This window comes from Xiphias gladius, unplaced genomic scaffold (genome assembly GCF_016859285.1).
Source record: "Xiphias gladius isolate SHS-SW01 ecotype Sanya breed wild unplaced genomic scaffold, ASM1685928v1 HiC_scaffold_1000, whole genome shotgun sequence".
Classification (NCBI taxonomy): domain Eukaryota; kingdom Metazoa; phylum Chordata; class Actinopteri; order Istiophoriformes; family Xiphiidae; genus Xiphias; species Xiphias gladius.
The window spans coordinates 1-13,032 of NW_024401283.1; the positions used below are offsets into that span (position 1 = coordinate 1).

General features: G+C 44.2%; 1 protein-coding gene across 1 annotated transcript; it reads left to right on the forward strand.

The window, feature by feature from the left end:
• Nucleotides 1–973: 973 nt before the first annotated feature.
• LOC120787004 (39S ribosomal protein L43, mitochondrial-like) lies at nt 974–12,334 on the forward strand. Its single transcript, XM_040122795.1, has 3 exons — nt 974–1,232; nt 10,222–10,328; nt 11,881–12,334. Exons 1-3 carry the CDS (start codon nt 1,102–1,104, stop codon nt 12,099–12,101), a joined length of 459 nt encoding a protein of 152 aa, XP_039978729.1. The 5' UTR covers nt 974–1,101; the 3' UTR covers nt 12,102–12,334.
• Nucleotides 12,335–13,032: the final 698 nt, after the last annotated feature.

The window sequence follows — 13,032 nt, forward strand, 5'->3', positions numbered from 1 at the left end:
ACACAGAAACTGCCCCGTGGTTTTGTCGATGAACAGGGAGAAACTCTCCTTCCTGGCAGACGAATCGACAAAGATGCTCGGGACGTGGAGGCAACTGTAGCCATCGTGGAAGGGAATATCTTTGGAGCGGATATACTGTTTGATATCTGTCACCGTGATGGGGCTCACAGGGAACTCCACAGTAGACTTAGCGTCTTTTTTATAGGTCCTGATCACAGTGTGTGCCACGAAGTAGCCTGCGCCCCGACGCCTTGGGACACATGGAGCCTCAGGAGGCCTGTGAATGAGCCTGTGAGTGACAGGTCTCAAACACAAGGACGAAAAATGTCTTTGGAGGAGAAACTTTGGGTCTGCCACCTGCAGGAGACAGGCGGTGCCCTTCAGCAGCAAGCTCCTCCACATTAGTTACCGGGTTAGGACATTGAAACCGCAGCAGACGTGAAAATACGAAGGAATATCAGCCTAACACATGCAAAAGTTGCAAAGGTCTTGGGTGACCTGGATATTTAGAGAAAGGAGAGAAAGTGATGAAGAAAACCGTTGTTTCTTTTACCATACAGACACAAACGATACACAAAACTCAGCGTGGAGGCGCATGAAAGCCGTATATATAAATAAATTAAGTTTAATTTAGAAAAAAAACAAAAAAACCCCACACTTAAAAATTCAACTTACCGCCTCTGTTACCTAGCCTCATTTTCTTCCATGCTCCTCTGACCCGGGCTTTTCGGTGCGTATTCAAAACAAGTTCGTGTGAAACATACGGCGAAAAGGTACTGCAAATGTATTTTGGTTGCACATTTTAAAGCTTTCTTTGTACATTTTATAAAATTAAAATCATATTCTCATTTTATAACAAACTAGATCTCATTATTGTGTAGTTTTTTTGTTTTTAAGGATTTTTAAAAAATTTGTTTAAAAAGATAAAATCTGTTATGTTTCACTCCGGAGCCTGTTCTGGACACACAGCGCTATACAGACGCCATTGAAGTCGTCCTCTATGAATGTTAGAGCTGTTTAATGCGCTCAGCAGGTTTGCGTTTGTCGGACGGTTTCCACGGTAATTGAGTTACTAGCTGATAATTAACTGACGGTTAAAAGATGACGGCCAGAGGGACGCAGAGTCGCTTCCTGAGAAGTGTTCTTCAGAACGGGGTCGGTCGCTACGTCTGCCAGCTCAAACGGATCTCTATCATCTTCTCCAAGAACGCACAGAGCTCGTTGGGAGTCAGGTACAATAACAACAATGATAATAATAATCATCATCATTATTATTATTATTATTATCAAAAGTGTATTTTAAGGTGATAAAGGTCATATGTACACTCACTGAGCACTTTATTAGGAACACCGTACTGATAGTGGGAAGGGCCTGCCTTTGCTTTCAAAACAGCCTCAGTTCTTCGTGGCCTGGATTCCACAAGATGTTGGAAACAGTCCTTTGAGACTCTCGTCCATGTTGACATGATTGCATCACACCTTTTCTGCAGATTTTTCAGCTGTACATTCATGCTGCCAGTCTCTTGTTCTACCACATCCCAAAGGTGTTCCACTGGATCCAGATCTGGCGACTGGGGAGGCCACTGACGTCCACTGAACTCGTTGTCATGATGATGAAACCAGTTTGAGACGACTTTTGCTTTGTGACATAGAGCAATATCATGTTGGAGGTAGCCATTAGATGATGGTAAACCGTGGCCATAAAGGGATGCACATGGTCAGCAACAATACTCAGATAGGCTGTGGCATTCAAACCACGATCGGTTGGTATTAAGGGGCCCAAAGTGGGCCAAGAAAAAAAAATCCCATTATTCCCACAAGTTGATGACATCAGATGTCGGTTTGTCGATCAACAGTCCAAAACCCAGGACGTTCGGTTTGCAGTGACATTAAACAGAGAAAAGCAGCAAATCCTCAGAGTTCAGAAGCTGGAAGAATTTTTGGCATTTCTGCATGGAAAGCGTACTGAAAGACTGACCTGACTATCAAAAAAGTTGGTGATTAAATTTCTGTCAGTCGAGTAATTCATTCATTCCTTAACCATTTGTTTCAGATGTTTGTGGTTATAGGGGTAGTTATGTTTCCATGCATCGTCTTGAAGAATGGGGAAACCATTTACCATGATGACTGGTTTCTCCCACATTTGTCTCGGGGGCCTGTCTTGTTACGTTTCAGGCGATGGTGTGTCTGCCGGTCTGACTTTGTAGAGCCTGATCTGATGTGTAGTGAGATTCATGAATTTAACACATGCCAGTCTCTCTCTCTTTTTTTTCTTTAGAACCGTAAAAACAGAGTAGGGATTTCTGGCACAACTTCACATACTTCCATGGTTCATCAAGACGGGAAAAAATCTGAAGGGGTTAAAAGTCCAGCAACAAAAGAACAAGTTTACTTTGCAACTTCTTTACTGTAAAAAAAGTCTGGTCCACCATTAAAAAGAAACATTCATTGTCGGTTAATAATTAAATCACAGTGAACCAATTACCAGTAAGTTATAATAACATTAAATATAATCATAGGCCTGTCAGTGAGGTCACATGGTTTTCCTGCAGAATATCATTGTAAATTACAGAAGCAGCTCCTGTAATTTACCACAGGCTAAAATGCCATTTGGAAGGACAACTTTTATTATGTGACATTCATCCTGTCAAAATATGGCTTAGTTTTGTTTAAATTCAAACTTAAAACAAAATAGTTTATAAAAGATACTGTACCAGTGCATCCACTTAATAACAGACCATGTTATACAGTAGTAGTTATTTTGTTTTATTCAGAGAGGCTGTTATATGCAGAAACATGATTGAATTATTTGATTAAATTTTTTATTAAGTTTCATTGGGGGGGGCAGAGATAGGAGGGTTTGGGGTAAGGGGAAGGGGGTGAGGGTGATTGAGATGGGGGTAAGGGAAAAGGGGTGAGGGAAATGAAGGAAATATAGAGGGGTAAGCGAAGGAGGGTGGGGGTGAGGGAGATAGAAGAAATATAGAGGGGTAAGCGAAGGAGGGTGGGGGTGAGGGATAGAGGAAATATAGAGGAGTAAGCGAGGTAGGGAGGGTGGAGAGAAGGAGACGCTGGGGGAGACAGGGAAGGAAGGGGGCATGGGGGAGAAGTGGAGAGATGAATGGGTGAGGAGGGAGCTACTGTTGTCCAGCCTGAGCTGAAAAACCGGCAGCCTCCTCCATCTTGCTGTTGCTGTCACACTTCTTTCTCTTGTGCAACCAGCTCCAACGACTCCACTTTTTCTCCATCTTCTCCTTTTCTTTGCTTTGCTTCTTTGCCTTCTCTGATTTCTGTTTCTCTTTTCGTGCCTCCTTCTCCTCCTCTTTTTCCTTTTTCTCCATCTTCTCCTCTTTTGTCTTCTTCCAAAACCAGAAATGTCGGCTCTTTTGTGTTTTCAGACAGAACTCCTCCAGTACTTTGTACTCTGACTGCAGTTCTTCTTTCTCCATTTCCAGTGCGTTATGCACTTTCTGCAGTTCGTCCTTCTCCTCTTGGAGTTCATTCTTCTGCTTGTGCAGTTCTGTCTTCTCCTCTTGGAGTTCTCTGTTCTGCTTGTGCAGTTCTTTGTTCTCCTCTAGGAGTTCTTTGTTCTGCTTGTGCAGTTCTTTCCTCTCCTCTCCCACTAAATCCATTATTATCTGCACTTGTTTCTTCTCCTCCTCCATTACATTCATCATTTTCTTCAGTTCTTCCTTCTCCTCTTGGAGTTTTTTGTTCCGCTTGTGCAGTTCTTTGTTCTCCTCTATGAGTTCATCGTTCTGCTTGTACAGTTCTTTCCTCTCCTCTCCCACGAAATCCATTATTATCTGCACTTCTTTCTTCTTCTCTTCCATCACATACATTGTCATGTGCAGTTCATTCATCTCCTCTTTCAGTACTTTGTTCTCTTCTCGCAGATCTTTCATCTCCTCTTGCAGTACTTTGTTCTCCATCTGCAGTTTTTTCTGCCATTCCTCCTGTATTTTGCCAAAACTCTCTTCTCTCTTGGCGAGCTCCGATCTGAACTTCTCCTCCAGAGCGTTGTACTTGATCTTCCAAGCTTCCTCATTCAAGAGGTTGTCATCATTTGGAAGGCCCTGAGGGGCAGCGTCCACGAATCTTACCCTTCTTCGTGGGTTGTTTCGTCCGGCCATGGTGGGATGAGCGTTACCAAAGGCATTTCGCTGAATTGAGAGCTCATCGTAGCGAAATGTTTCAGCTCGGTCAGGATTCGGACGGCCCTGAGGGGCAGCACGTGCAGATTTTACCCGATGTTGTGGGTTCTTTCGTCCACGAAAGCTATTTCGGTGAACGGGGAACTCATTGCCTTCATATCTTTGAGCCTCTCGTCCATTACGATGTGGATGGCCCTGAAGGACTTCATCTGCAAATCTCACCCTTTTTCCTGTGTTTCGTTCTGCCATTGCAACGAGAAACAAAGATGATGCAGAGGTGTGAAGCGGTGGCCGATTGTTGGTACTGCACTTGCCTGTAGTAGACTGTAGTTATCCGTAGATATACGTAGTAGTCTGTAGACTGCAGGTGTGTATGTGTAAGAGGGTCTCTGTTGTAGATTCTGACCGTAGAAGACTGTGGTACACGATACTTGTGTGTAGGAGATATGTTACTCTGTTGAGTTTGGAGGTCTCCTTAAAGGTTGTAAGGGTTCTAGAATGCCGCGTCACGGAAGTTTTTGTCCTTTGAAGTCTGAAGTTCTAGAATAGAATGCCGCATCAGACTTTTTTGCCAGTGAAATCTGACAGCTTTTTTTGTTTGTTTGTTTGTTTTTTTGTTTGTTAGTTTCTTTCCTGTAGATAAAAGTGTGAGCGATATTCCGAGTGACACTGGTTACGAAAAGTCCAATTAATTTTCCCATAGACAGTGTTTTGTGACTGACAGCTGAGGCACTTTTATAGCATGGATCTACATGGAACTTTCGTGGCTGGATCATCGATATAAGAGATAAACAGCTGTTTAAGAAAATATCTGGTTCTTACTGAAGTGATCAGTAGAGATTGTAACTACAACCCCAGAGAGCATTTCAACAAGCAAGATTCAATCACCGAACAGAAAAAAAAAAATATTATTCCAACTTGGGAGTGTTGACACATTCTTCCAAGCGGTCAGCCCTAGGGCTAATCTTGCAGACACAGCAGATAAATAGCCTGAAGTGCAGCCATTCTGCCAACAGTTTGCTGACACGTCTTTGGTTCTTTTCACAAGCGACAGATATTGTTGCAGTTAGAAACTTACCATATCTCTGACTCGGAATTTCAAGTCGGAGGCTGAAGTGAACTGTTTTTCCTACTCGGCTGTTTGAAATTGCAGTTTAAATATAGATCAGCTGTAAAATTAATTTAATTAAATAAAATTCTGTTACATGCACTGTTAATGGCAGGTTAAAGCTAAAGACTAGACTGTGTCAGGATCTGTATTCATTTCCTGTTTTATTTTGAAGTCTTGGTTCTGTTGTTACTGTTTGTTTTAACTTCCTGGTTCTTCCCGCCTGTTTTGATTACTGTCTCCACCTTAATGTCTTTCACCTGTGTCTTGTTCCATGTGTATTTAAACCCCGCCTCATTTCTCATGCCTTGCCAGATTGTCTTTGTTACCATTGTGTTCAAGCTCTCTTGCATTTAGTCCCGATTTGCTTCCCTGTGGATGATCTGTTTTTCCGGTATTTTTGTGACCCTCGATTCTGCCTGTTCCTGATCTGCCTTGTTGCCTGGTTTAACTGATTCCTGGTATTTAGACTCCTGGTATTTAGACCTCTGCTACGTCTCTCGGATTAAAGATTTGGATTTTGGACATTGTACCTCGGCCTGACTCTCTTTCTCTCTCTTGCACTTGGATCCACACACACCTGACCTCACAGTACAATCTGGCCATGTCGGACCCAGCGGAGGGAGAGAATTTTTGTCATGCTCTGGGAGCTCTAGGGAAGCGTCTCAACGATTTGGAGTGGGCAGTTTCCAGCCTGGGACCGGGAGTTCAGTCATTGTCTGAGCAGCTACAAGCCCTGGCTGCCCAGACTTGCCAAGTGGTTACTCGTCTGGATTCCATGTCTTCTGCTACAACAGGCCCAGCTGTTCCTGCTCCACCTCCAATACCCAGGGATCCTCCAGTTCATTTTTCAGAACCCAGAGCAACCCCCATCGAAAGGTATGATGGCACTCCTGAAACGTGCCGCTCATTTTTGACTCTGCTCGCTAACTTTTGAACTGCAGCCTCTTACCTTTGCCACTGAGCGTTCTAAAGTAGCCTTTATGATCACTAATCTCACGGGGCGAGCACATGAGTGGGCCACGGCTGAGTGGCAGAGACATTCATCTACCTGTGACTCTGTGGCTACTTTTTCTGCTGCTTTGGGTCGGGTTTTTGGTCAACCTGTCTCGGGCCGTGAGGCAGCCCATGCACTTCGTAATCTCAAGCAAGGTAGAAGCCGTGTATTTGATCATGCCATCAGATTTCGCACTCTGGCTGCGGAGAGTCAGTGGAACGACAAAGCACTTGCAGGCACCTTTTTCCTGAGTCTCTCTGAAGATATAAAGGACAGACTTACCATGGTTGATCTTCCTACAAGTTTTGAGGGTCTTGTGGAACTTGCTATTAAAATTGACAACCAGATGCAGGAACGAGAGCGGCTCAGAGGAGCTACAGGCCCTGGATCTGCGCCTTTTAGTCCCCAGGAGGAACCTATGCAGCTTGGTCGTACCCGTCTGAGCCAACAGGAACGCCAGCGCCGCCAACGTGAAGGACTGTGCCTCTACTGTGGGGAAATGGGGCACTTCCTGGCTCAGTGCCCGGTAAAAGGGCCTGGCTCACCAGTAACAGTGGCCTACTGGTGAGCCACACCGTGACTGCCTCTGGACCAGCACGCTCCTTGACCCCTGTTCAGCTCATCACTTCTCCCCAGAATTCCCTGGCCCTTACAGCCTTCATTGACTCCGGGGCAGACGAAAACTTCATGGATCTGAACCTGGCCCACCAGCTGAATCTACAACTCCACCCTTTGTCCAAGCCACGCCGGGCCAGCGCTCTCGATGGTCACCTGCTCAACTGGGTCACAGACCAGACCCCTCCTCTGTCTCTGTTGATGTCAGGTACTCACAAAGAGACCATTTCATTTTTTATTATTGAGTCTCCTCAATACCCCCTTATCCTGGGTTATCCCTGGCTGTGTAAACACAACCCTCTCGTGAATTGGTCTACTGGGAGAGTGTTACAGTGGAGTCCTACTTGTCAGTCTTCCTGTTTGTCTTCTCTGTCGGTTTCCCCGCCTGCTGATTCCTCTTCTGAGTTTCCAGACCTGTCCAGGGTGCCTGAAGTCTACCTGGACCTGAAGGAGGTTAATAAGGTTCGTGCCAGGTCCTTGCCACCACATCACCCTGGAACTCGTAATGTCAAACCAGATGCCCTTTCAAGGCAGTTCGAGGCAGGAGACCGCCCTCAGGATGCAGCTCCCATTTTGCCCCCCTGACAGTGTGTTCTTGGCGGTGACCTGGGACATTGAGCAGAGGTCCAGCACGCCTTTCGAGGCCCAGGATCCTGATGGCTGTCCTCCTGGTCGGCTCTTTGTTCCAGACCCGCTCCGTTCCCGAGTCCTGCAATGGGGGGCCCTCCTCTCTTCTTAGCTGTCATCCTCGGCAAGGTCTCCCGATGCCCCCCTACTGGTCTGCCCAGGCCTCAGCCCCAGGTTCCCAGCTACCAGCCCCCCAGGCCTCAGCCCAGGCCTCAGCCCCAGGTTCCCAGCTACCAGCCCCCCAGGCCTCAGCCCCAGGTTCCCAGCTACCAGGCCTCAGCCCAGGCCTCAGCCCCAGGTTCCCGGCTACCAGCCCCCCAGGCCTCAGCACCAGGTTCCCAGCTACCAGCCCTCCTACGCACCAATATTGGATATGAGAGGTCCGCTAATCGTCATCGCACACCGGCTCCTCGCTACCTCGTGGGCCAGAAAGTATGGCTCTCCACTCGAGACCTGCCAGTTCGGGGGGAGTGTCATAAGCTGGGTCCCAGGTTTGTGGGCCCTTTCCCGAACTCGGCGATCATCAACCCTGCTGCTGTCCGCCTTCATCTTCCTCGGACCATGAGGGTCCATCCCACCTTCCATGTTTCCTGAATCAAGCCTATCAAGACCAGGCCTTTTAGTTCCTCCCTCCGCCCAGGTTCGTTGAAGGTGGTCCTGTCTATTCGGTAAAGAAACTGTTGGCTGTTCGTCGTAGGGGGCGGGGCCGTCAGTACCTCATTGATTGGGAGGGGTACGGTCCAGAGGAAAGGTCCTGGGTTCCTGCTCGGGACATTCTTGATAAAACACGGATACGGGACTTTCATAGACTGAACCCGGGCATTCCTGGCACGTCTGGGGACGTCCCTTAGGGAGGGGGTACTGTCAGGATCTGTATTCATTTCCTGTTTTATTTTGAAGTCTTGGTTCTGTTGTTACTGTTTGTTTTAACTTCCTGGTTCTTCCCTCCTGTTTTGATTACTGTCTCCACCTTAATGTCTTTCACCTGTGTCTTGTTCCTGTGTATTTAAACCCCGCCTCATTTCTCATGCCTTGCCAGATTGTCTTTGTTACCATTTGTGTTCAAGCTCTCTAGCATTTAGTCCCGATTTGCTTCCCTGTGGATGATCTGTTTTTCCGGTATTTTTGTGACCCTCGATTCTGCCTTGTTGCCTGGTTTAACTGACTCCTGGTATTTAGACCTCTGCTACGTCTCTCGGATTAAAGATTTGAATTTTGGACATTGTACTTCGGCCTGACTCTCTCTTTCTCTCTCTTGCACTTGGATCCACACACACCTGACCTCACAGACTGTTGGGAAAACATTTGTTCACATTGTTGATTTTATGTAAATACCAGTAAATTTAAAATAATTCAGTTTTGGATTCTGGGTGAATTTTGGATGAATTTAGCTACTATAGCGACATGTTTTTGTTCATGAATTCACAGACGAGGAATTCTGAATTGAGTACAGCTCCGATTCTCACCTCTGCTGGCTTTGGCCGAGGTTCATGGGTATTTTTACCCTTCTGCCCAAATGATGGACAAAATATGATTCGTCAGAAATGAAAGGGAAACTTATATAATTGTTACATTATCTAGGAGATTTATCCAAATCAACATTCACCTGTGAAATAAGACTGTCTTGCCTGCCTAGCCAAACATCACAATATGAGGAACAAAACTGCTAAAGCCCAGAGGAAAATCAGAAATCAAACTTCATGTTTTACAGCCACACAGACAAAATTCAGCATTTCTGTTTTGCGCTCTCATCAAAACAATGTCCATACGGTCAAAAAGGGTTGGAATCAGTTATTCATTGGTATTTGGGCTGAGCTGCTCCTTTAACGCTCTGTGTTCAGTGTGTGTTTGTGCAGGGTCAGTGAAGTTGGTAGTTTTTCCATAGCCGGGGCAGAGCAGCTGGAAACATACAGCTGTTCAGTGATACTGAGGAATCCACCGGACACGCTCTCCCAACCACACGGGTTCAGCTGCTTTGACAAGTCACCTTTTGACATGTGACAAACAGAGTAAAACAAGCGAACCGCTAAACTCTCACTAATTTGAAATCAATCTGGCTCTGTCACATGACTGATATTACTTAATGGTTAAAAGTGCAGTGTAACTCTGCACTGCATAGATAGAGTCTCAGAGGATAAGTTATAAACAATTTGATTGTGTCATCTTTTTACTTTTGTCATTTTTTGAATAATTTTGTTGCATTTCACTGACCAGTTTAATTGACCATACAGGATATCAGCAGATTAATTGGTAATGATAATAATCATAAATCGATATTTCCAGGCCTAATTATTATATATTATATCATTTGAATGCTATCACTAATGCATAAACATGTTTGTAGCATTTTAATGTTGCGGCTGGTTTTTTGGGGGGCTGTTTATAACTATTTTACAAACTGTTTGGAAGTTTAATCTGTAATTTTATTTATTGAGCATATGTTTTGCATGTAAAATCTTAATCTTAAAAGTAACTATTTTGCTGTGAAATGTAATGGATTTTAAATATAAAGCAGCAGAAACTGGTAACGCTCAGGTAAAATACCACAAAATTGCCCTTGAGATAGGTATATGGTTTGAATACATGTGCTCACTTTGCACATTGCACTGTGACGAATAGTGAAAATAAGCATCAAGTCCAGCATGACAAAAAGCAGCGTCAAAGATTCGTGGTTACCAGCACTAACAACACCAAATCATTGTCGTCATCTTCTTTTTCAGGGAGTTTATTGAAGAGGGAGCGGTGGATTATGCCAAGAACAACCCTGGAACTGTCGTGTATGTGTCTCCTCAGTCCTGCAGGATACCCAAAATAGTTGCAGAGTACTGTAAGTGCTCATTACTTTGTTTTGACTTTGACTAAACCTGAATCTCTTTCTTGATTATAGTACTAAATAAAAAATCTCTAGAATTCATTGTAATGATTGATTTCACAGGTCCTGTAATTTCCTAACTACAGTGGAAACCGTTTACAGGGATCAGTTACAGTGATCAACTGCTTATAGGGATCACAAAACCTGGGACAGGTTCCTATACAAATCCTCTTTATGTAATTTGCTGATAGTAATCAAGTAGTCCGCTCACAGTGTTCACTTTGGGTCTTTTCATGCATGACAACGTATGGAAAAAGAATTTAAAACTTAGACTACTACTGCAAGCTTTCATATGCTAAGACTGTGTGTGTGTGTGCGCGCGTGCGTGTGTTACGTGTGGCTCAAGTGAGTTATTTTGCCCTCCTGTTCCTGCTCCGCTCGCGTTTTGGGACTTTTACAGTGCGTAATTATCGTCCCCGCTGTCTCCCAGTAGCAGGTATGTCACGTGAGTGGAGTGTAATGCTTTCACCCTGACCATTCGGACTGGGCTTGGAGCAGGCGGCAGACCCTGGCGCAGTTTATGCTATTTTATCTTTAAAGCAGTATATAGCAAAGCTGTCCGTTTCATTACTTCATATTCACTGTGATATACAAATGTCAGTTAGATGTATTCTGCATGAGAAATAAAGAAAAAAAATATTTTTTGAAGGAGAATTATTATAATCATCCACTTACAGTGATTAATTTGAACCGGACAGACGAGATCACTACAAGTGGTTTCCTGTGAGTTTCCTTGAGAGTCATTTTAGTTAATGTGGTTGCGTTGAGTTTATAGGCAGCTGATGATTTCCAGAGAGTTTCATTGAACCTACTGTCAAATTCTTATAGGTTTGAAATATAGACAGAGATCCATGTAAACCAAAGTAAACATTTATTATTCGAAGCTTTATCCGTCATATATGTTGAATTGTATGTTGAATTGTATGTGCCTGTAGACAAATCTTACATTGTTATTACATGTTCAGTCGACCTGCTGTGACCTGTCCAATAGACTCTTTTGAATTCATTAAGTGGAATTTTATCAGGTGAACACTCTCAGTTTTCCTAAACTTTTCCGTTAGTACGGCTGCAGTTTTATTTATGGTCTATTTAATGAACAATTTAGTTAAAAAGACTAAACACTTGTTTTTTTCTTTATTATTGATCTTGATTGATATTGATAAATTTTCAGCAGACTTCTGAAGAAATCGATCTATTAAAAAAAACAGGAAATCAGTCTTTAGAGGTTTGTGACAAGTTTAAGAATAAATGAACTACAGTAAGTGTAGTAGTGGGATTATTTTTGTTACTACTCTTAGATACTGTAGGGGGCAGTGTAACACTGGCTTTTCTGAGACCTCTATTGATTCAGGTAGAAGTGAAGTGCCACTGGAGCTTTCACACGACTTAGTAAATTTGTCTCACCCAGAGTCCCATGCTCTCGTTGACTCAGTTCCATTTCACAGTAACCAGGTCCGTCAATAACAAAAGTACGATTAGTGATTTCCTCTTTTTTACCTTCCCGCAGTAAACGGCAATGTGAGGGAAGAAACTGTCACAAGCAAAACGTCTCCGCAGATTTCAGAGCTTCTGACCAAACTGACCAATCAGTCCGGCCTGGACATCATCCGCATCCGCAAACCCTTCCACACAGACCACCCCAGTATCCAGGGCCAGTGGCACCCATTCACCAACCGGCCCCCCTCTATCGGCACCATCAGACCACAGAAAAACAGGGACGCTGAATGATGACTTGAGTTAAAGTCAAACAGTTTGGATGTTTCCACCGACTTTAATCAATCTTGAGAGTTTTTTTTTTTTGGATTAGTTCAAGTGTCTGCACAGGTCAAGTAGTTCTCACGTTTGCAGCAATTTTCCAGTGTATTTGTTGGATATTTCCAGCCGAAGACCCCACTACCGACTGCACATTTTTTGGCATGTCCTTCTGCCTGGTGGTGGCAGCAAAGCCACTTGAGCCGTGCAGAAAATGAGGCAGTGCCAGCTCCGAATGCCACGCTTGAATAGACTTCCCATGAATCCACCAGTGGCTTGTCAGCTGGCGTCTTAAAAAGCAGATAACTGTTTTAGTTGCAGAGTTATTTGGAGATTCCTGTGATAATTGCAGCGCCGAAAGAGCAGATGGAACTTTGAATGAAATAAAATAGATTTCTTTTGCGCAAATGCTGGCATTGGTGTTTAAAGTGAGACTTTGTGTTGACTTGTGTTTGAACAGCTTGTCAGAGTCAAGACTGACTCCAGCGGTGCTGCCTGCATCATCAGTTTTAACTGATTTTACTACAGTTAAAACAATTAACAGACAAGACACATATCTGATGTACACCTTTTTTATTTGTATGACACCGGAATGTACACGTTTTTACAGTTTAATACTGATTGAGGTTTCAACGTTTCCTTGCTACACAACCTTAGATGACCCAGAGCTTAAATGAACACGACAGATGGTTGTGCGATAGCTTTGGGGGGCAATTCCTAACCTTCATTACAGAGCTGTCCTCCGTACCTCCGACTGTAACGGGAACAGAAAACTAACACTCCTCCAGTGGGTGATTTTCTTCAAATTCAACAAGGCGGATGTTGGCAAAAACTACTCTCTGCTTTCTTTGCAGTTCACATCCTGAATTCATCATTTGTGACTGGAAAAAGGCACGCACTGCCTCCC

Coding starts and splice junctions, on each gene's coding strand:
- LOC120787004 (XM_040122795.1), top strand. CDS start 1,102: ATGACGGCCAGAGGGACGCAGAGTCGCTTCCTGAGAAGTGTTCTTCAG. Junction 1,233..10,221: donor CAGAGCTCGTTGGGAGTCAG/GTACAATAACAA, acceptor CTTCTTTTTCAG/GGAGTTTATTGAAGAGGGAG. Junction 10,329..11,880: donor CAAAATAGTTGCAGAGTACT/GTAAGTGCTCAT, acceptor ACCTTCCCGCAG/TAAACGGCAATGTGAGGGAA.